Here is a 21427-nt window from a genome sequence, read left to right as displayed (position 1 = left end):
TTCTGTTTAGTCAGAAAGACAAATAAATAGAAAACATAATGGTGATGCAGAAAATGGCTGAAACATTTCCTTCAGCTATAAAAGCACTCAAGAGTTCAGCTCTTTGTTCAATTGTGCCTGGGGTTCAAGGTTTCAAGGTTTGTTGGCATTTCTCTGGTCTTGAAATATTCAGTGGAAGAGAAAAATAGAGGAGCGGAGCATCAGAAAATCGGATATTTAAAGAGAGAGAGGGAATGAAAGGAGCTTAGGAAGTGAAAAGAAGGTCACGCGATGGATCGAGTAACAGACTCCATTGACAGAGCATTTATGAGAGCATAAATAAAGAAAAGAAGCACTCATATACACACTTGCATTTTAATTCACTGGAAAACCAATGCAGATCACAAAAGCTTTCCAACTGTGAACATAAATCTGAAAAAGTTCACCCTTTATCTGTGATTTTTTTTATATTGACACATTTTATACATCCCTGTGTGGATTATTTACATATCAATGCTGTAAAAACAAACATATACACATATGCTGAATGTAAATATCATCGCCTACTGTAAACAAAGACGAGCGTTTCATCCCCATGCAGTCTTTTGGCATAAACACACCATCACATTCATCTTAATGAAGTTTTTACCATCCTATTGCACAAAGAACAGTCAGTCTGTAATTGTTGAAGAAGCTTTTAAATATTTTGATTTATATTCTCCTTCCCAGGCTTTAAAAGTATTCAAATCCAAAGCAAAAGTATAAAGTGTGATTTAAGTGCATGCATGCTTAGGTGGACGTGAACACACCAAGTGCTTTTTCCCTTCAGTGCTGATTCAGGCAAAGTTAGAAACGAGTGTATTTGGCATCTCTTATTAAATGGACACCGTTTCCGCGTGACTACATCGTACCATTAGTGCAGTTTTTTAAGAACAGGGAGCAAGCTTGCAGTAAAAAGTGCAACAATATGATAAGACCAAGGAGTAACCAAACTTCCAGTGTGACTGTGTGCATGTGTTGTTAAAGTTATAGCTTGCACTATAAAAAGAGAACTCTGATGCATGAACACATTCAAGTACAGCTCAGGAAGAAAAAATAAAAAACTGACATAGCTTTCGTAACAATACTGGAGTCAAACTTACCTGTACCATCAGAACAAAGCCATATTGGAAGTTGCACATTTTGTGTATAATTATTACTGATTGCAGGGTTTTAATCCATCAGCATTCAGTCCGCTTCACGATTCCTCCTCCTGTCTCCAGTGAAGTGAGTTCCTTCTTTAAAAACAGACACTAAAATGTTTTTAAAGCATCAAATTTCCCTCCATAAATTCTCTAAAATATCCTCTGTGCATCTAAGGAAAAATGTGCAACATTATTAAAAGACAAAAAGAGGAGTTGGGGCTGAATTATCATCGTCCCGCAGTCCTAAAGTAAAAGTTTCATTTCAGCGTCCACTTCAGGATAATGAGCAGCCTGTGGATCTTTTTTCATTTCCTCTAGTCCAGCCATCAACAAGAATGAGGAAATACACCGCTCTTCTCTTGAAGGATTTGGCACCGGGTTATCCTCTGGGCTGCAGACGTACTGTACTGTTCTGTTGTAATTCTGCTCTTTTCGTCCTTCAGATCAAACAGAAGTGAGCACGTTCCTAAGGTTTTGCAGGTCAAAAATAACTTGTGGAACTTTTGACCTCTTTGCACTTGGCTGCGCCGGCTTGATCCATAGAAGTGAAAAGGACTTTGGTTACAGTCCTGAGGTCTGCGCAGGGGCCACATGAAGAAAACTAAGCACGCTGAGTGGAAACAGCTCAGGTCCCAGCAAGACGTCTCCTCAAACCACTGAAAAGGAAATAATAAAACAGGGACTATTTCCTCCTCTGCCAGAATCACATTATCCTACAAAAGTAAGGCCGGGACATTTTAAATTACTGTGAGCAAACCCATTTAAAACACCCAAAACACCATTAAACAAATCTGATGGCGTTTGTTCAGCTTTCTCAGAGCAACATAATAAATCAAAAGCTCTACATGTCATCATCCCAACCAACACTTGCACTACATTTTGTTTATAGTCGATGTCTCATTCGTTCTTTTGGGTATTTTGGTATTTTTGAAGTTGGGTTGTATGAGGTACTTGGCAATAGTAGTGGCATTGTCCTCCAGTATTTTCAGTGGTGTTACCCCTTTAAGAACTACTCGCTGGTTGTATTAACAGGGAGACCAGGCTTTACAGCATGACAGATGGGTACAGTTTCACTATGTAATTTAGTTAGTTTGGGGTAAAAATGGCAAAAAAAAAACAAAAAACAAACAAACATGTTGGCTCAATGAACGCTTTATCGGAATTTTTCTAAGTGTTATTTTTCACCCAGAAAGCCTCTGTGTTTGGCACTAATGCAACATTTGGCTACATGTTCTTCCTCCACAGGTAGGGATGCATGATATTGGAATTTTTTCAATATTTAAAATTTGAATTTAACCAATACCAATATACAGTGCTTAACAAATGTATTAGGCCTTATGTCATAAAAACGAGAAAACATAAATATTTTAGAAATCTTTCAAAAACTTTTTAAAACTAAAAATGTTATTGTTATTTATTTGGCAAATAACAAACTGAAAGAACTAAATAGTCCTTTTTCACACATAACCAAAAAACTTAATCTTTTGTATGGCCTCCTTTGGCCTTGATAACAGCTTGCATTCTTGCTGCCATTGTTTTTATGTACTTTTCCACAGTCTCTTTTGTTATTGAGTTCCAAATAGTTTGTAGCTGTTTCCACAGACTTGCTTTAGATGAAACTTTTGTGCCATCAATCTTTGAATCTACTAAATCCCAAATTTGTTCAATAGGATTCAAATCTGGACTTTGACTTGGCCAGTCCATCAGTTCCAGTACTCCAGATTCCTTTTTCTTGGTCAAATAGTTTCTGCACAGCTTTGAAGTATGCTTGGGGTCATTGTCTTGTTGGTATATGAACCCACGACCAATCAGATTCAGTCCAGGAGGGATTCCATGATGCACTAAGATGTTGTGGTTTTCACTCATTTGACCGTATCCACAAATGGAACCCCATACCATAATGGAATCTCCACCGTGTTTCACTGTGGGTGCAATTCATCTGGTATCAAACTGTTCTCCAGCTTTTCTGCAGACATAAACACAACAATGCTGACTGAAGAGTTCAAACTTGGACTTGTCTGTCCAGAGTACCTTCTTCTAGTCAACAATAGTCCAGTGTTTGTGCTCCCTGGCAAATCTGAGGCCTTTCCAGATGTCTGAGGCCTTTTCTTTACGTCTTTCCCTATTTGTCTCAGAGATCATCCAGCATCATGAAGTGCTTTAATGCAGACTCTTTCATTTTCAGTGAGGTCTCCACGTTTTACCATTTTGAACAGGAAATGAGGAATTTCAAACAAAATTCACCTTTTTATACCCAAATTTGAGCCGGCTCACTGGGCTTCTCTGAGAAGTCAGAAATGAATCAAGCATAGCATTCAACCACTAAAACTCATTTTTCTTTTCAGGAATGCAAGTAAGTAACTATAATTTGACATGTTAATGAAGAAATATTAATGTGCTTTACTATTTTTTCAGGTTTTTTTGTAAACCAGTACATTTGAAAATTCATGGATAACAATAATAATTATATTTTTACATTAAAAATATCATTTGGGTTAAAGAGCTTCTACATATTGGTGTATTAACCATTGCAGAAACATAAAAAGTTATTTTGGTAATTAGCAATGCTGTTAATTTAGGTAAGCTGTGGCATAAACCTTTTTTGGGTGGTGGTCTAATAAATTTGTTAAGCACTGTATATAAATGTAGTTTAGACCTCAAACACCAGTCTTTAAAACACACAATTACAAGTTTGAGGATAAAAAAAATTACACAATTTTAGTCATTAAAACACACTCTAAAGTGTAAGGAATGAGAATGAACAAAGAAAAAAGACTTCAGCTGCAGAGGTCTGTTGGTCCAGCTTAAAACAGACTTATTTGTTTGTATGGCCAATATTCATAGCTGAAATAGGCAGACTTTTAAAGCAAAATATCGGCAGTAAATATTGCCAGAAATATCATATCTGCTGATACTGATAATAACAGTGTATTTTCATCTCCTGATCAGCTGTTTGGGCATGCATTCTTCAAAAGTGACAAAACAGCTATGAAGGCAAAATACTGGGATTTAAAAATGCAACAAAAATAGGAGAATAATTGGATAAACTAGAGAAAATCTGAGATTAATTGCAATCTGAAGATTTAATCATTTGACATGCCCTATTTAAGACACAATTGCCAAAAAATAATTTTATTATAATAATTTATGTAATTTTATTTTTTACCCACCTCATCCACCTGCAACCCCCCTACACCCCTTAGTGAACCCCCTGGCGTCAGGACCCCCACTTTAAAAAACACTGCTACAAACTACTCGCTCATTTTATGTGAAAGGCTGTGTTACTTACAGTCGAGCGGTCTGACAAAAGCTGTTGATGTAACTTGCATTTTACCTTTTTGAGATCTCAAACTTCTTCAAAATGCTCCCACACATGTAAAGTTGTTTTTTTTTTTTTTTACTTTGTAAGCTATTGGGAAAATAAAAACATTATTTATGTAGTATTTAATCTAAATAATCTAATTCTTCATTGTCAAATCAATTTCTTTTAAGTACACATTTAAAAACTGCTCTGTTCATGGATAGGCTATCTTGGAAATAATCTTATTGACAGAATTAATAAAGTACCACTCTCAGAAGGATAGAAAGATGATCTGTGCTTCTCTGTGGCGTAGTGATGTGCGTGCCTCTGCCTGCGACAGTCCTGCCTCCACCAGCAGCTGCACAACAAAACACACAGGTATTCAAAATCCTGAAAAAATCATCAGTTTTATTATTTAGAATTACTTACTGTACAGTTTGCATATTTCAGCTGTTTTTGTCCCTCTAAGCTTTGTGCAATGAAAAATATTCAGAAATAACGGTAGAGACTTACTGTAGGAGTGTACACACGAACATGGTGAGAACACATCCAATCACACACAACACCAGCACCGTGGCCACCGTCTGCTGTCTGTGGTTTGTTGCTACTACAGCCAGCAGGTCTGCATGCTCACACCTCATCCCTACAAAGCCTGGATGGCACCTGGAAGAGAGACAAAATAACATCGCAAAATTTTTTGAAAATAACTAACAGAAGAAGGGAATTAACAGAATATAGAATTGCAATTTGACAGGCAGATGGAAAACTCCAACTCTTCAAGTTGGGTTTTTACAGTACTTTGATGATACTGACTACAGGTATGATTATTATTTTATTTAGTAAATTAAAGCCCCTGTGACGAGATTTTGGATGGTTAGTAAAAGACAACAAACTGATGCCTCTATATGAGCTACAAAAGCAAGCTAGTTCATTAGCAACAAGACAGATTATTCCTTTTGCATCATCCCTGGTGATGGGAGTCGGATAAAATTACTTAAAGGGAGCCAAGACACACTTTCTTTGTCAAAGAGTCATTGTTACTTTGACGATGGGCTTTAAAAATAAGGATCTATGAGATCATTTGTCAGAAATTACCACTAATATGTAAAAAGACAAGATGTTCAGACAAAAAAAGCCCTCTTTTTCTGCTCACAACGTGCATAGTAGTCAATACAACCCAAAAGTTCCTCACATTGGCAGTTTAATGAAAAATAAAAATAAAGCATGTGTGTTCTCCTGCCTCTTCAGAAACATAAACACCAGAATCAGCGCCTTATAGCATTACTGCGCTTTATTCTCAAACAAATCAATCCAAAATGTTAGATTTCACTTGTTGCCCTTTTTTAATTGACATAATTTTGCAACTCCAAATTTCAAGTGGCCAAAGTTGACTGAAACAAGTTGGAATTTAACATTTAATATAGCATAAACTTACACACATGCAGGCGTCTCCTCTAATATTAGGAATCGACACATGCCATTTAAGCAGAAATGGCGGTGGGAGTCAGGACAGTCATCAAAATGAGACCGAACAGCTGCTGCAACAAACTCTGTAAACAGGTAAGACAATAAATTGTCAGCAATTTCATGAAAATGTACCAGCAAGGGGTGGAAGTCACAGGATAATTCATAGTATGATACAACACACACAACCCATTATAAAGACAATATCATGAAACAATGTTACAAAGTCATTTAGCAGATACTTTTTCCAAAGCAATCGATAAATCAAGATATCTGTTTAGCTGAGGAATATAAACCCTAGAAAGGTCAACTGACCACAGCCCCCTTTTTTGCACAGGTAGTGCCCACAGCCTTGGTTTTAGAGCACTTCTCACCAGGGTTTATTGTTGCTAGGTCAAATAACACACTGGGCTTAGTATTTTTCTTTATTATAATGCAAAGAAATGCTTTCCTTGTATTTGCAGCTGTTGACCTGGACACGTTACCCTCAAATATAAGAGTCAGAGCAGTTTCTCCTCCACCATTGTTGTTGACAAAGCTGGGATCATAAGTCTTGCCCCTTTTAGATTTTGATTGGTCAGAGAGGGAGATCTGACATAACCTTGCAAAACTGATGAACTGGCAAGATTCCATGTCTGCCATCAGGTAGATCCATCTTGCAAAGCTATAATCTGAGAATGTTGCGTTTTGTCTGAGAATGAATGGGCCCATTAGTGTCATTTAAGGAGAGGGAGGTGTTAGCTGTGGGCTGGATTTAGTTGTACTGCAAGCCTGTAAACAATGGCTGCTGCTGGTGAGGCTATTGATATGAGCACAGCAACATCATCTCCACTCTCCAGTGACCGCGCCCCCATTTGAGAGAAAACAAGACTCTAGAGCAGGTGTCATCAACTACATTTGTACATGGGCAGATTTTGTTTTGGCAGACACTGTGGGGGCCAGACTTTAAAATAAGCTAAATAAAATACATGTTTTGGGGTAATTAACATATTATTGTTTTAGTATTAGTATTTCCATGATGTCTGTCACTGGGTTTGATACCACTATGTTGTGTCCTGATTGGTAAAAAATACAAGCAGGAAAAAGGTATTTTCTTTTAAATCTCAATCAGGGAAAACTGCACTCTCTAAGAGTGTGAAGTGGAAAGTTGACAACAAAACTTGTGACTTGAACGATGAGGTGGTGTTTATCATGCATCATCTTTACAAATGACAGCTGACAGATGGATTTCTGTAAAAATGGGTCAAACCTCTGTCCTGATAGAACGGTTTCAATATTGATTGTTTTTTAGGGTTCATTTAATAGTAACAGGGATGTAAAGGGGTGCAGGTGTCCTAGAGGTTTAAGGCGCACTCCACATACGGGGTCAGCCTGGGTTCTAATCCGGCCTGTGGCACTATCCCGAATGTCTCTCCCCAGCTCTCTCATTCCTGTTTCCGATTCTATCCACTGACCTTCGCTATCAATTAAAGGCATAAAAAGCCCCCCCCCACACACACACACAAAAAAAAGAAATAAATAGGGATATAAAGACCAAGGGTTCTCTAAAAAGCATATGTTTTCAGAATTTAAAAGTCTGTTGGGGGCCGGATGGGAAGCTTTGGGGTCCTGACCAGGCCCCCAGCCCACCAGCTGATGATCACTGCCCAAGAGTGAACAGAAAACAATGGGATTAAAGGCTAGTTTGATGTCTTTTGTGTCTTTAACAATTAAAAGCCATCATTTAAGGCATTTTTTTGTTCTCAAATGACAAAGGAGTGTAAAAGAAGAGCTCTGTGTCTCTGGGCTGAAACTAGAGAAAGGTACAGTGGTTAAATATGACACCCGTGCTGTGGTTTTACTGACTTTAAGCTAGCAGCAGCTCTGTGACAGCAGGAGGGTTAGTCTGCCTGCTTAAACAGATTCTAACATTTACAAACTTAACATTCAAACCACGTTCAAAGTGTTAGTATCAACACACGCAAGGCATGTGATGTTGATTTATGACATCTCAGGTCAAAAGATGAGGCCGTTTGTCCAGTTTGATAGAGAGAGTCTGAACAGATGCTCATCTGATGCATTTCTGAAGGTCACTCTCACAGACCGTTCATCTGAGACACCATATACCTCAGAAAGCAAGTGCCATTTGCTGTTCAACGAATTTCTAGTTTTAGATTTTTTTTTTATCCAGTGTTGTAATTAATAAACAAGATCTGGCAGTTACATTCAAAAAATAACCACATTGCAAACATTACACACTAAGAAACATTTCATAGATTAAATTAAACAAGGTCATAAGTCTAATATAGGATTAAATTATGTATAGACCCATTTTAGAAGTAGTTATACTTGACAATTGCTTGTTTTAGCTTTGTTAGCTTAATTAACATTACTACATAAGCTGATGTAGCTGAGTTAGCTTTAGTAATGTACATTTTGGCAAATGTAGCTAAAGCTAACTTAGCTACACAGCTAATGTAGATACATAGCTTACATAGTTTGTCGATTTTTTGTGAGCTTAGCTTCAGCTATTTTGACAACATAGCTTGCACAGCTAACAGAGCTATGCAAGCTATGCTAGCTGCATTGGAATCTTTACATGGAGGAGCTTCTTTCCTGTAAGCAGACTGTTTAATCGACTTTATTTAACGTTTTGTATTTAATTTTTGCCAGTCAGGCTTTTAACTTTTAACGTTTGGTATCCTAACTGTTACCTTAACTCTTACTATAACCAGAATAAGAATATGGCTGCATGTGTAGCTGTCATGCGGGTTTAGGTCTAATGTCAGGAAAATGCATGAAAGTCTCTCATGGTTTGAAATTAAAAATATATGCACTGATGGTCTTCTTACGGAATGTCATAACAACTAAAACCCCTTTAAATTTATATGAAAAGCTCTCCTTTAGTACAGATATACATCATTACTCTATCAGGCATGCTGTTAGAGATTGTTTTATTTTGCCTAAAGTAAAGACTTCATCAGCTCAGCGCTCAGTAACATACAGAGAAATGCAGGAATGGAACTTGCTTCCAAATGATATTAAACAACATAATACTCTTTAAAGTTTTAAACAATCCCTGAAAATATATTATCTCCTAAGAAACTTTGGTAGCCAATTATAATTCTGAATACTTTGTTGAATACATGGACTTGCTAATGTCTATTCTTTAGAGTCACTCAGAGCAACTGTAATGTCTGTTGTCTTTGACTTTGTGTGAGTGAGTTGTAATTGTTGAAATGTTTGTTCTGTTGGTGCGGTGTGATGTATTGTCTTATGTTTGTGTACTGTGATTTCTGATTTTATAAATTGTATTGTCACAATGTAAACTGTGGACCCCAGGAAGAATAGCTTACAGCTGATGCTTAAGCTAATGGGGATCCAAACAAACAAACAAACAAATCATAAAGGGAAGTTTAATCCAGTTTGATATCCTAAGTTTTATAGTGTGTATTTCCATTCTGAGATATATGGTGGCTCAGATGAACGCTCTGTGAGCATGGCCATCAGAAATGAACAATCTGAAGCCAGACTGACTTGCAGATTGGATTTAGGCTCTCAACTGTTACACCATATGGTTTTCATATTTTGAGCTTTTAAATTCCAAGTGGCCCAGTCTTTCCCATTTACTACTGTTCATTCAGTTGTCAGCCAGAAAAGGGCAGGTCTGGCATCTTGAGGGCAAAGTAACCAGATGGTTGCTCTTATTAGTTGCTTGGATGTAGCTATACTGTCAGCTTTAGAACTGAACAACATTTCTTTATTAAAAGAAGAGCAAAGAACCACACTGAAAACTTCACTTGGTAGAAAAGATGTTTTTGCCCTTTACCTGACCAGCTTCGGCATGAGTCTGATTCCCTAACTGGCCCCGCTGATACTGAACAGTGATAATGGGTGCCTATCAAGTTCATGTTATGCAATTTAGTCACAGGGGAAATACATACCCACCACCTCATATGTCTTGTTGCTCTGATTCGACTGTAATGAATATGACAGAATGCTTGTCCAATCACCCACCAAATTATTTCTCAAAGGTTCTGTCCAGCCACAACACCACCTATGCACTGCAGTCCATATGGGAGTGAAATATATCAATGGATATGTGAAACAGTTTATCTGACGTGTCAGGTTAGGCAGACATTTGGTGTCATTTTCAACTCTTACCACACTTAATCCTTGATCTTTTTTCCATTGCTGTCTGTCATTATCCTTCTGTTTTTTTACTTCTTCCTTTAACAGTTATCATCTGTTCTTTATGCTCTTATTGATGTCAGAAGCACTATCGTGGAAATTACTGAAGAAAAAAAAACATATTTGGAGCCAGAAATGTCCCACCCTTTAATCCAAAACATTTTCCAAGGGTTAATTATTTCCAATACCATAAAAGGCTATTATTTCCTCACATAAACAACAACAATGTAGTATTTGGTAGGGGGTCCATTGATATTGGTTTTTCAGGGCCAATTCCAATATTGATTATTGGTAGTTTATGAGACTGCTAACTGATATTTGGAACCCATACTCATTTATTTTGACCAACAAATTTACTAATGTGCCAAAGGTAAAATTGCATTCTAAAAAAAGTTATCCCTAGGTCTAATAGCACAGAGCAACACAGTAGCAGCAAGAAAACAGGAAGTGACACCATACCCTTACTGTGTCAGTGGTGTCCAGCTTGAATGTTGATTGGCTAGCACTCATGTGACATCTAACCAATCAGACTGTGTTGTATGAAGGCAATCTGATGAGACTGAGAGTGAAAATAAAGCCAGAGGAGAAGACACCCTTTGCAGTGGAACCAAAGAGGCACACTTTTTGATTAATTAATTTGATTGATTATTAGTAAATTAGAATGCCAATACCAATAATCAGCCAAATGCCAGATTTCAGCCTTAATAATTGCTGAGGCTGATCATTGACCAAACCCTAGTATTTAGCAGGAAGGCCATTTTTAAAGGCAGAGTGTAAGCTAGTAAGGTTTTCTAAGATGTGTTAGAGAAACTTCCAATGCTTTGGCAGACCCGCCCAGTGTTAGAGGTCCTTGAAGGCATGAATTCTACCCTCAATAACGTTATCAAATATAATCTGAGTACAATCAGTCTGATCCACATCATATCAGAGGTGAATATCATAAATCTAAAAATAACCTAAGCCTGCAGAGACCTAAAACAACAGCATGCACTAAATCCTAAAGCTGACACCCACGCCACCAGCGGCACACTGAAGCCTTTTGTAACCAGTTGCATGTGGATTTGCACTGGCTTACAACTCTATCCGTACCTGGGAGGGACAATCAGACCCAAGAAGAAGTCTCAGTGGGACATCGCAAACAAAACCCTCTGTCCATTTAACCCACATCATTGGCCTCAGGAGAGTTCACAGATCTATAGCAGGAATTAAAACCATTTTTTCAACGCAGCTGTCTCAGTTTTCACTCATGACAAAAGACATCACATCAACAAAAACGGGACATATCTTACAGGTCAGCTGTACAGTCAGACAAATTCCTGCATAACTGTGCCTAACAAAAGTCAAGTGTTCACCGGGAATGGAAACAGATGCTCAGTGTGACATTCAGGGTGAGAAGGAGGATGAACATGCAGACAGATATCTGCATTACAGCCTTCGTCACACACTCCCATTCCATCGGTAAATGGGCTTTTGGATTGCAGCCTACATGTATTGTCTCCTTCTTTCAGACTCTGTGAAAGCCCTCTGTTGTCCCTGAGGCATCTGCCTACCAACCTCGCTCTCTTCCCATGTGATTTTGGCAGCCAGACAGGAGGGACACTGAGATGGAAACCAGCCCTCTTGGGCACGTTAAGGTGCTTTTCTCACAATAATAATAATAATTCAATACTGCTTGAAATGGGTGGATGCCTTGCTCATGTATACAGCTCATAACCTTTAATATATCACAATTGCTGCCCTTGCTCATGCTAAGAGGATCAATTATCAGTGAGCCCCACACTGTCCGCATGCACTGCAGCTCAATGGGAAGATTTACTGTTTGGAGAAATCTGGCTGGGAGAGCAGCAATGCAGTCAGAGAGGATCAAGGGCAGCAATAAGGACAGTTTTATCTGAAATACAGGGAAACAAGCCGTCAGCATTCCCTTGCATCCAAACATGATATGACATACTTTTAACTGGAGGGATGTTGGTTGTTGTCGTTGTGGTGGTGGCGGTGGTGGTCATGCTCCCACTGCTGCTTGTTACAGAGGTGTTCACAGCAGGGGAGGAAGATGTGTTGACTGAAATGGTTGCTTCAACAGTTGTTGGTTCTGCTCCAAATGTAAAGAAAACTGCAGAGAGAGAAAGAAGCAGACTTTAAAAAAATTATCTAGTATTGATGTAAAAACAGCAGGAGGATAAATCTATCAGGAAAGCCTGAAACTGAAGCAAAATGGATAGAAATCTTCATAAAATGTCAAACAAAAGTACAGTCATATTTCTGAAATTGTTTGAGCCTTAACATGCATGACAAAGAGAAGTTAGGTCTACCTGTAACTGGAGGAGTGTTGGTTGTAGTTGCTGCTAAGGTTGTCATAGTCGTGCTTCTGCTTGTGGTGGTTTCAGAGCTGCTTGTCGAGCTGTTCAGAGCATTAGTAGAGTTTGTCTTTATGGAAATGCTAGCTTCGATGACTGCTGAATTGCTTGGCCCTGCTCCGAACGTAAAGAGGGAACCTGCAGGGAGAATAAAAAGTCATCCTGTTGTGAAAAATAAAAAAACACTAGGTCAAAAATAGACCCTTGAGAGCCACCAATTTGCCCAAAGTACCATCATTTAGAAGAACAAAAGGGATGGGCCCATTATCCTTTAAACAAATAAAAAATGCATCCCAAAGGAAAACCACAGGTCACACACCACACTACATCATGCAGGGTCATCCCAGTCATCCCTTAATGTACACTTATGAGTACAGGACCATATTTTCAATGTGATATCGATGCTTCATTGAGTAACTGGTACCCAACAATAGTAACAGGGTCAAGCATGCACTTAAAGGATGAGACCAAAGCACTATAAATACAGCAGGTCCCCTCTGAGAAGACACGCAACCACAACCAGAGTCTGAAAACAGCACAGAGAGGCTGGCTTATTCAAGAAATAGACAAACTAAGACATCTGATGAATTATAGTTGTTTTTTTCCCACACTGTGAAAGTATAAACCACACAGACATCCACCCAAACAGCACACCCACTTTATCTGAATACCATCATGGATGATAAACAAAATTAGAATGAGCATAATGAGGTCAAACATATGAAAAAATCAATCATGTTTGCCTTGCATAAACACTTAGCAAAAGAAGGAATTTGTGGTTCCCAGTACATGTAGGGCGTGATCCAGTGGGTTGATATTGATTGCAGAATAACATTGGACAATACCAAAGATCTATATTTCCCATACAAAAAGCGTATTTTTATGCTAAGTCAATTACTCACCACTTAAAAGAAAAATAGCATCCCAGAAAATTCGAGTCATCGTGACGACTTGAAGTCAAAAATACATAAACTTTGTCTTCACGTCAACGCAGGCGTGCATTCAGGAGCCACATTAGTCATTAGTGTTGGAGGCTGCAGGTCGAGTAGCAGCAGAAACCATCAGCAGCACACGAAACATTTAATCCAGTGATAGCAGCACAGCAGACCTGAAGCCCACTCGTGTCACTTTAACACATCAGTTCCACAGATACACGCGCAGGATAGTCACCGGGATCGAGCTGACTTGTTTTAACTTTGTTAGTCAGGAGCAGCAGAGTAGACCTCAGGGTGTCCGAGCGTTTAACTTCTGTGTGTTCAATTGAGGAAACTCGTGTAATCCTGTCAGAGGCTGACCAATTAGAAACAGGGAGGGAGATGGGAGGGGGAGGAGTGACGGGTATCGTCTCGTGTACATTTTAATGAAATATTTTTGTCATTTCTTCTCGCGATCATCCCATCTAATTTGTTCGTTCAATTACTCAGGTGCCTCTTAGCTTATTGAAATTTGGGGATAATAAAGAGTGAGTGTCCTTCTCCATGACCTATTTTATCTATTCCAATACATTCTACATCCTGTACACAAATTAAATAAGATAATTAAGATGTAACCATAGGCGGAGCAAGGGGGTGCCTCATAGGGTTTGAGCCCTGAATGTTTTAAGCTGGTTTCTTCTGCTTAGTGTTATGACAAATAAATGCACAACAAAATCATTTATAGTATACAAAAGGGTGTGGAAATCTTACTTTTGTAGGCAAACGGTATAAAATCAAACTTTTTTCAACTTGTTAGAGCTTATACCACAATATCAAAATTAGTTATAACATCAAATTAGATAAAAATTTTCTGTATTCATGAAAATAAAAATAAATTGAGAAACCCACCATTTATTTTAATGTTATTTTTAATAATGAAGAATGCCAACTGGAAACTTTTACACTAAACCTTAAATCTGTTTCATGTTATGAACATTAAAAATAATAATATCAGTAAGTTTCTACCCCTTTTTAATAAGAAGAAGTGCAAATTATTGATCTTTAATACAGCATATTATGGTTTTAGAATGATAGAAACACTTTCTTTAAGGTGGAACTGCATTATTCATGCCCAAAGATGTACACATTTGCTGGTGTTTAAAATCTAAATTTGTATTTAATATTGCTGGAAAATAGTACACACAACTACCTGATGAGTAAAAACTTTCTGGGAAGCACACATCAGGACCCCCCTAGGTTTGGGCTAAGCCCCTGATATCAAACTCTTCTGGCTCCACCCGTGGATGTAACACCTTTAGTAGAGGCTCAAGAGGCACAAAAAACTACATTAACAACAACAAAAAGTTACTTACACCAAAGAAGCATTTATGAATATACGTTTTGTTCAACAACTGATTTTTAAAAAAAATCAGATTCATATTTCTCTGACAACATTTTAAGTTTGAAGGGTTAAAATGCAACGGCGGCTCTGGAGTCTTTAGGGACCCTGGGGAAAATTCCCAGGGGCCCTCCAGCCAGTGTTCATTGCTGTTTGGCTAAAAATTAAACTAACAAAAAATTGAAATAATCACACTTATTTTAAAAATATATTCTGAAAAATTCACGTGTCAGACTCTATGTTTGGTGGTTTTCTATCGCCAAAGAACTCTGTGTTCCTAATTGCATACCTCCATTAGTTTACTTCAGTGTGAGACAGCACCATCTAAACAGAGTCGTGTTGTTGCAACTTGCGGACTACTGTTTTGCACTTACAGGAGATGATGACAATCTAACTGCTTCCTTTCCCTTCTGCTTTCTTTTTTTTACAACGAATTGCAAACAGATGTCAGGCAATTATCTCTAACATTTGACAGCTATTTTCACCCAGTGATAAATTCATTTAACTTGTTTTTTAAATATATTTTTCTCTCAAAGAAAGTTTACTTATTTCACTTTAAATGCCTTATTCTTTGTTAAACTGTGCTGCTGATGCTAGTAGCTTGTAGATAGCAAGCGGATGCTGTTAGCTAACATCCATCCATCTTCCTCCTCTTATCCAGGGCCAGGTCACGTAGGTAGCAGGTTGAGCAAGTCAACCCAGACATCCCTCTCACAGGCAGCACCCTCCAACTCCTTCTGGGGGATCTGAGGGTGTTCCCAGGCCAGACAGGATTTACAGTATAAGCCCTCCAGTGCATTCTGGGTCTTCCTTGAGTTCTCTCAGCTGCATGTGCCTGGTGGACCTCCAGGAGGCATCCTTTTCAGATAGCCAAACTAGCTCAACTCTGCTCCATTTGTTGTGGACAAGCAGAGGCTCTACTTCTAATCCCATCTGGATTTGTCTAAACTCCTCACCCTATCTCTAAGGCTGAGTCCAGATCCCCCTCTGGAGAAAACTCATTTCAGCCGCTTGTATCCACAATCTTTTTTTTTTTTTTTTTTTTTTTGTCTTTACCCAGAGTGCATGACCATAGGTGAGTAGTACACTGCATTTTAGTATTCTTCTCATTGTGAACACACTTTGCATCGGCAACTTATGCTCTCAAAATATTTATTTAATGCAGAATATCTAAGATTTGGAACAAACCTAAGCTTTACTGGTTATAAGTGTTGAAACTGTAACTCATCATATAACTTAAGTCCTTTTCTGTTCCACACTGTCAAGCTTCCACCCTCTTATTGTTTTATCATCTACTTCAATTCCTAGATGGATAATTCCTCTTTATTTTCCCTTTCAGTGACAAACTTATGTTTACAGTTTTTTCCTTCCACTTCCACATCTGCTTCATGAACAGAGCTTATAAAAAGTATTGATTTTATAAATTAATCATGGTCAGAATAATTTTGCATTTTTTACCAAAAAAAGACAGAAAAAACTCTTTAGTGTCAAAGTGAAACAGATTTCTTCAAAATAATGCCAATTAAGTAAAAATAAGTGATGAAAAATAAGTGACTGCTTAAATATTCACCCCCTTCAAGACAGTATTTAGTAGATGCACCTTTGGCTGCAATCACAGCACTGAGTCTGTGTGTGAAGCAAACAAGAACAGAGAAGTTGAGGAAGTAAGAGAAGTAAACATGGAAGTCACAGTGTGGAAAGATTTTAATTTATTTTCAATGTCCAGAGATCTAGGATCCAGAGACTAGATTTATTTTTATCTCAAAGTTTTATCATCTCAAGAAAATGAGCAGTAGTTTTTTATTGTAATTCAAGTTCAAAGTTTGAAGATCCACAAAATAGTTTGTTTTAACTGAGACTTTTTCAACCAAAAAGAGAACTTTTGTATATGTAGGCATGTTCTTCTCCTAAACACTTGATGTTTAACATTTTTTAGTTATCAAAAAGGTTTATAATAGAGAGTAATTGAAGTGTGCTTGTCACTGACTCTCACTGAAAGTGGCATACATCTTATTCAGAGATAAAGAGACTCAATAAAATTTGAGTTGTTAACAGGGAAAATCCATACAGTCTCCTTTTTCCAAAAAAGAAAATTGACAGGAAGGAATTAATAAAGGAACTGATAAAGAAATAAATCAATAAGAAGAATCAATAATGGCATAGATATCAATTAAATATCTATTCCCATCCCTGTCCAGGGCAGGCTGCTGAGAAGCATCCCTACAGCATGATGCTGCCACTACTGTGCTTCACAGTGGGTACGATGTGTTTGTGGTGATGAGCAGGGTTAAATATTAAACATAGCTTCTTGTCTGATGGTCAAAAAGCACCACTGTGGTCTCATCGGACCAAAGCACTTTCCTCCTCTTGACCATGGAGTGTCTCACATGCCTTTAGGCAAACTCTAGTGGAGATTTAATCTGAGATTTCTTCAGCAGTGTCTTTCTCTTTGCCATTCTCCCGTAAAGCTTTGACTGATGAAGAACCCAGGCAACAGCTGTATGCAGAGTCTCTCCCATCTCACCTTCTGAAGCTCGTAACTCCTTCAGAGTAGTCATAGGTGTCTCAGATTTACACATGTGCCATATTCTTTCCATTTCTTGGTGATGGATTTAACTGAACTCTGGGGGATGTTCAGTGCCCTGGAATTTTTATGTATCCATCCCTGATTTGTACTTTTCAATAGCCCTTGCTTGGAGTGTTCTTTTGGCTTCATGGTGTAATGGTATCCAGAAATACTGATTAACCATCGACTGGACCTTCCAGACACAGGTGTCTTTATAAGACAATCACTTGAGACCCATTCACTGCACTCAGATGATCCTAATTTCCCTAGTTTTGAGACCACTAGGACCAAGTAGCTTAGGTCAGTCTCTTTAAAGGGGGTGAATATTTATGCAGTCACTTATTTGACAACAGATATTTTTGTTTGATTGACATTACTTAGTAGAAATTTGTTTCCACTTTGATATTAAAGGGGTTTTTTGTATTATTTTTTTTTTTGAAAAAAGACAAATTATATTGATCATGATTGATTTATAAAACCATTAAAAGGGTAAAACATCCAGGGGGATTACTGATTTTTTTTATAGGCACTGTATCAACACTGGAGATTGCCATTTACATTGGCCAGATACGTTCGAAACGGCGTGAAGATTCTGAGATGGATGTCAGATGTTTCGGTTTTTACGTGATATAGCCTGATATCATTCAAGTTTTCATGACAAAGTGTCTTTTCATTTACTGGGGAGTGTTGAAATAACAGCAACTGCAATTTACTGGAAATGTGTCATGATTTTCATGTTTTTTTTTTCAGAAGTGGGATATAGCTGTGTGATCTTTAAACAGCATTTGAGATTTCCTCCTTGACCCAGTCATTAAAAAAGCATTCAGAAAGACTCATGGCCATCTGTTAAGTCAGAACAGTTCTAAAACAGAAACCTTTTAAAGTGAATGTAACATGAAATGATAAGTGAAGAAGTCTAATGATATTAGGCCAACTAAAATGTTAGCTAGGTGTTCGTTTGATTCTGACATTATTAGGAGTCATGAACATGATGTTTTTAAAACTGATCTTGCCAGCTGTCCTTCATATTATTTATCACTGTGTATATTCATTAGCCTGTAAACTCAAATGTGTTGAATTATGGAAAACTGTCAGAGTTTGCTGTGGTTTGATGATTTCCTGAAGTGGAACATTCCATGATACATGACTACTGAAAGCGTGTGGCAATAGAAATGGGGAAAAAACAAAAAGACAAAGTATTTCAAGTAAAACATTCAACACGAGCAGCCACTGTGCTAGAACAAATGCCATAAACATGAATTTAATATCAATTTTATTTGTTTGCCTTAGACTTTTCAGTCCATGTGCTCAATCTTTTGTCCAACAGTTTTGATCAACAGAGCAAGAAATTAAAAGCAGCTTTTGGCAGATTCCCATGAGGAAAGTGTCACTGAGTCGAATATATTTTCTGGTGTTTTTGTCAACAGTGCCACTATTACTTTTATCAAATTCATTTTAAGTGCAAGCCTTTGCTTGAAAACGCAGCAGTGGTTACAAACATGCTGGAAAAGAACTTCATCACAACATTTCTTGCTTTAAAAGAGAATCATTGTTGGCATGAGTTCTTCCAAAAATGTGTCTCCTTCCTCATGCAGCCTTTCTGCACCTATTTGATTGATAATTTGGTTGACTTTTTTCAGTCTATAAACTGTCATAAAAGAGTAAAGATGGGACCATAGTTACATTAAAACAGCTCACAGATTCCTCACTCATGGGTGAGGATATTGATTGATTTCCTTCACAGCCTAACATTTTCTCCTCTGACCATAAATACAGTCTTTGTAAAAAGTTAAAATGATGCCATACAGGACTGAAAAAAATGCAGAGTAAATAAAGTAGCATGCTATGTTTGATGCTGATACTCACAGCAAGGGCAGCAACGTAACATTTCAAACCGGCTCCATCTACTGGGCATAAACAACATGCTGTTTCCTTAAGTCAAATGTATATGATAGTAAGATACTGGTTATAACTTAAATAATTAATTGTGAGAACAATGAATCAAAAACATTAAATTATCACTCTATAGTGTAAAAAATAATCATTCAATATCTTTCATAAATTTTCAAGTATTTTCATCAGCTTTTAAATCTTCAGTTTTACTTCATATCAGAGTGTTTTCATTTTTATGAACTCCACATTTGTTGAGAAAACCCAATTCCTACAATCAAGGACATAAGGGCCTGTTCTGTGCTGTGAGGACTCTCTCCTTCAGTTCAAGCTCTTCTGGGGATCTAAGGTAACACTACAGCTACTGAGTGGTGTGTTTAATGTCAGACTTGTCATCATTTCAACACAGAGATGTTAAACAAGCTTCTTCTGCTCCACCTTGTTAAATGTTTTGACAAATATAGACCATGACCTACTTCACCTTTCTACTGAGGGCATGCTTTGTCTTAATATGAGAGTTGCAATGACAAGTTGATAAAGTTTTCTTTCTGAAAAGATGTGCAAAGAAGTTATCAATCAATCTGCTGTGTCAGCTTTTTGAAGAAATGCCACTGTCATTTTTCCTTCACTCTTGTAATGCTAACAAACACAAATGATCAAATTAAAACACTGACACATTGATGTTTGAGTTAAATCTGGTGTTAACAAATGTGTCATCAAATCATATAAATTGACTTGGATACAAATTTTAACCTTGCAAAGCCGACGGATTTGCCTATCTCCATCTCTGTCATCAGGCAAATGCATCTTGAAAAGCCCCGATCCACAACATTTGTGCTGCACCAAACACTGCTCAGACCAATCAACATTGATTAAGGAGAACAAGGCGGCAGCTGTGGGCATAGGGGTGGGTCATACTAACTGATTGCAATGCGGTCAGTACTCATCCCTAGTTGTTCCGACACTACACAACGAAAGTGTGGTGTGGTTAGAGTGGTGATTAGCTTGGATACAGCTCTAGTGTAGCATCAGTTTTATCAAAACTGGACCACATTTCTGTATCAAATGAAGAATAAAAACAACACCAAAAGCTTTTCTTGATGGGAAAGATGTTTTTGCTCTTCTGCCGACCTGCCTTAGCATGAGTTTGGAATCGTTACGGGGGAAAGGGTTAGTTGTTGTGTGAGTGGTTGTGTACAATAGTTGCTATTGGAGTACTTAGCTCCGACCTAGCCACAGCTCCAGCTTTGTCAGAACTGTCTTTATTAAAACAAGGGCAGAGGGCAACACCGAAAGCTTTTCATGCTGGAAAAGATGTTTTCCCTCTTCTCCCAATCTGCTACAACTTGTGATTGAGTGTATCCAATGGCTGGTGTGGTAGCTATTAGCTCAGATGTAGCTTGTAGGAAATGAGCAGTTTAATCAAAACTGGATTTCTTTTTAAAACAACAGAAAAAAGCCACACTGAAAGCTTGTTTTGGAAGAGAAGGCATTTTTGTGGCCCCCCCTCCACCGGCATTGGCATCAATTTTATTGACAGTCACAGTCAGGTGAAGCATCGGGCATGTGCATAATGTCAGTTTGTCTCGTCCTTCCCTTTCCCAAACCCTTTGTTTGGGAGCTATCCCAGATGTATCATCATATTCTGCTCACTGGGAAATGACTTTAAATACACCCACTATCTTTGAATATAAGAAACATAGCTTTTGTGAACTAATAGAGCTATTTTTACTCTACATTTAAACTCATGAAGACAGCTATTCTTTATTTAATTCATCTGTGGTAGTGTGGTTTACAAAAGTGTTTTAAGGAAGGACTGGTGAATGTAGCTTTCACGAGCACATTGTGGACATTTGTACTTTCATGAGACATAGCCTACACTGAAATGACAACATGTTGGATTATAACTATGCTTTAAATGTAAGTGCAGGCAAGAGAGTTATTTCTATTGACCAATAGACTTTTTGTCTGAACCAATGTGTCGAATTCACCCTCTTCATTCACCTTCCTGCACCTGAACATCACATGTTTAATAGAAAATCGTACATACCTCAGTGCGCATGCGACATGCCATGTGTCAGACATTTCTTACCTCAGAACAAACTTTACTAACAATCATTGTATTGGCACTTAAGGAGTCCTTGTGAGGCATTGCTCCGCCGACCGTCTGATTTGCACCACTTCAGCCAATCGCCAAAGGCCT

The 21427-nt window shown here is 37.9% G+C and overlaps 1 protein-coding gene across 1 annotated transcript; it reads right to left on the bottom strand.

Annotated features, from left to right (window-relative positions):
* Positions 1-340: 340 nt before the first annotated feature.
* On the bottom strand, positions 341-13712 carry tgfa (transforming growth factor, alpha). Its single transcript, XM_041778763.1, has 7 exons — positions 13358-13712; positions 12411-12593; positions 12050-12211; positions 5900-6014; positions 4978-5127; positions 4731-4822; positions 341-1819 (listed from the first exon to the last, which is right to left on the bottom strand). The coding sequence occupies exons 1-7, from the start codon at positions 13395-13397 to the stop codon at positions 1812-1814; spliced, it is 750 nt and encodes a 249-aa protein (XP_041634697.1). The 5' UTR covers positions 13398-13712; the 3' UTR covers positions 341-1811.
* Positions 13713-21427: the final 7715 nt, after the last annotated feature.

Source organism: Cheilinus undulatus, linkage group 3, assembly GCF_018320785.1.
Source record: "Cheilinus undulatus linkage group 3, ASM1832078v1, whole genome shotgun sequence".
Lineage (NCBI taxonomy): Eukaryota > Metazoa > Chordata > Actinopteri > Labriformes > Labridae > Cheilinus > Cheilinus undulatus.
The sequence above is the reverse complement of the archived record's forward strand: the minus strand, read 5'-3'. Positions and strand labels throughout refer to the sequence as shown.

Coding starts and splice junctions, on each gene's coding strand:
- tgfa (XM_041778763.1), bottom strand. CDS start 13,397: ATGACTCGAATTTTCTGGGATGCTATTTTTCTTTTAAGTG. Junction 6,015..12,049: donor CAACATCCCTCCAGTTAAAA/GTATGTCATATC, acceptor ACCTGTTTACAG/AGTTTGTTGCAGCAGCTGTT. Junction 4,823..4,977: donor TTCGTGTGTACACTCCTACA/GTAAGTCTCTAC, acceptor TTTGTTGTGCAG/CTGCTGGTGGAGGCAGGACT.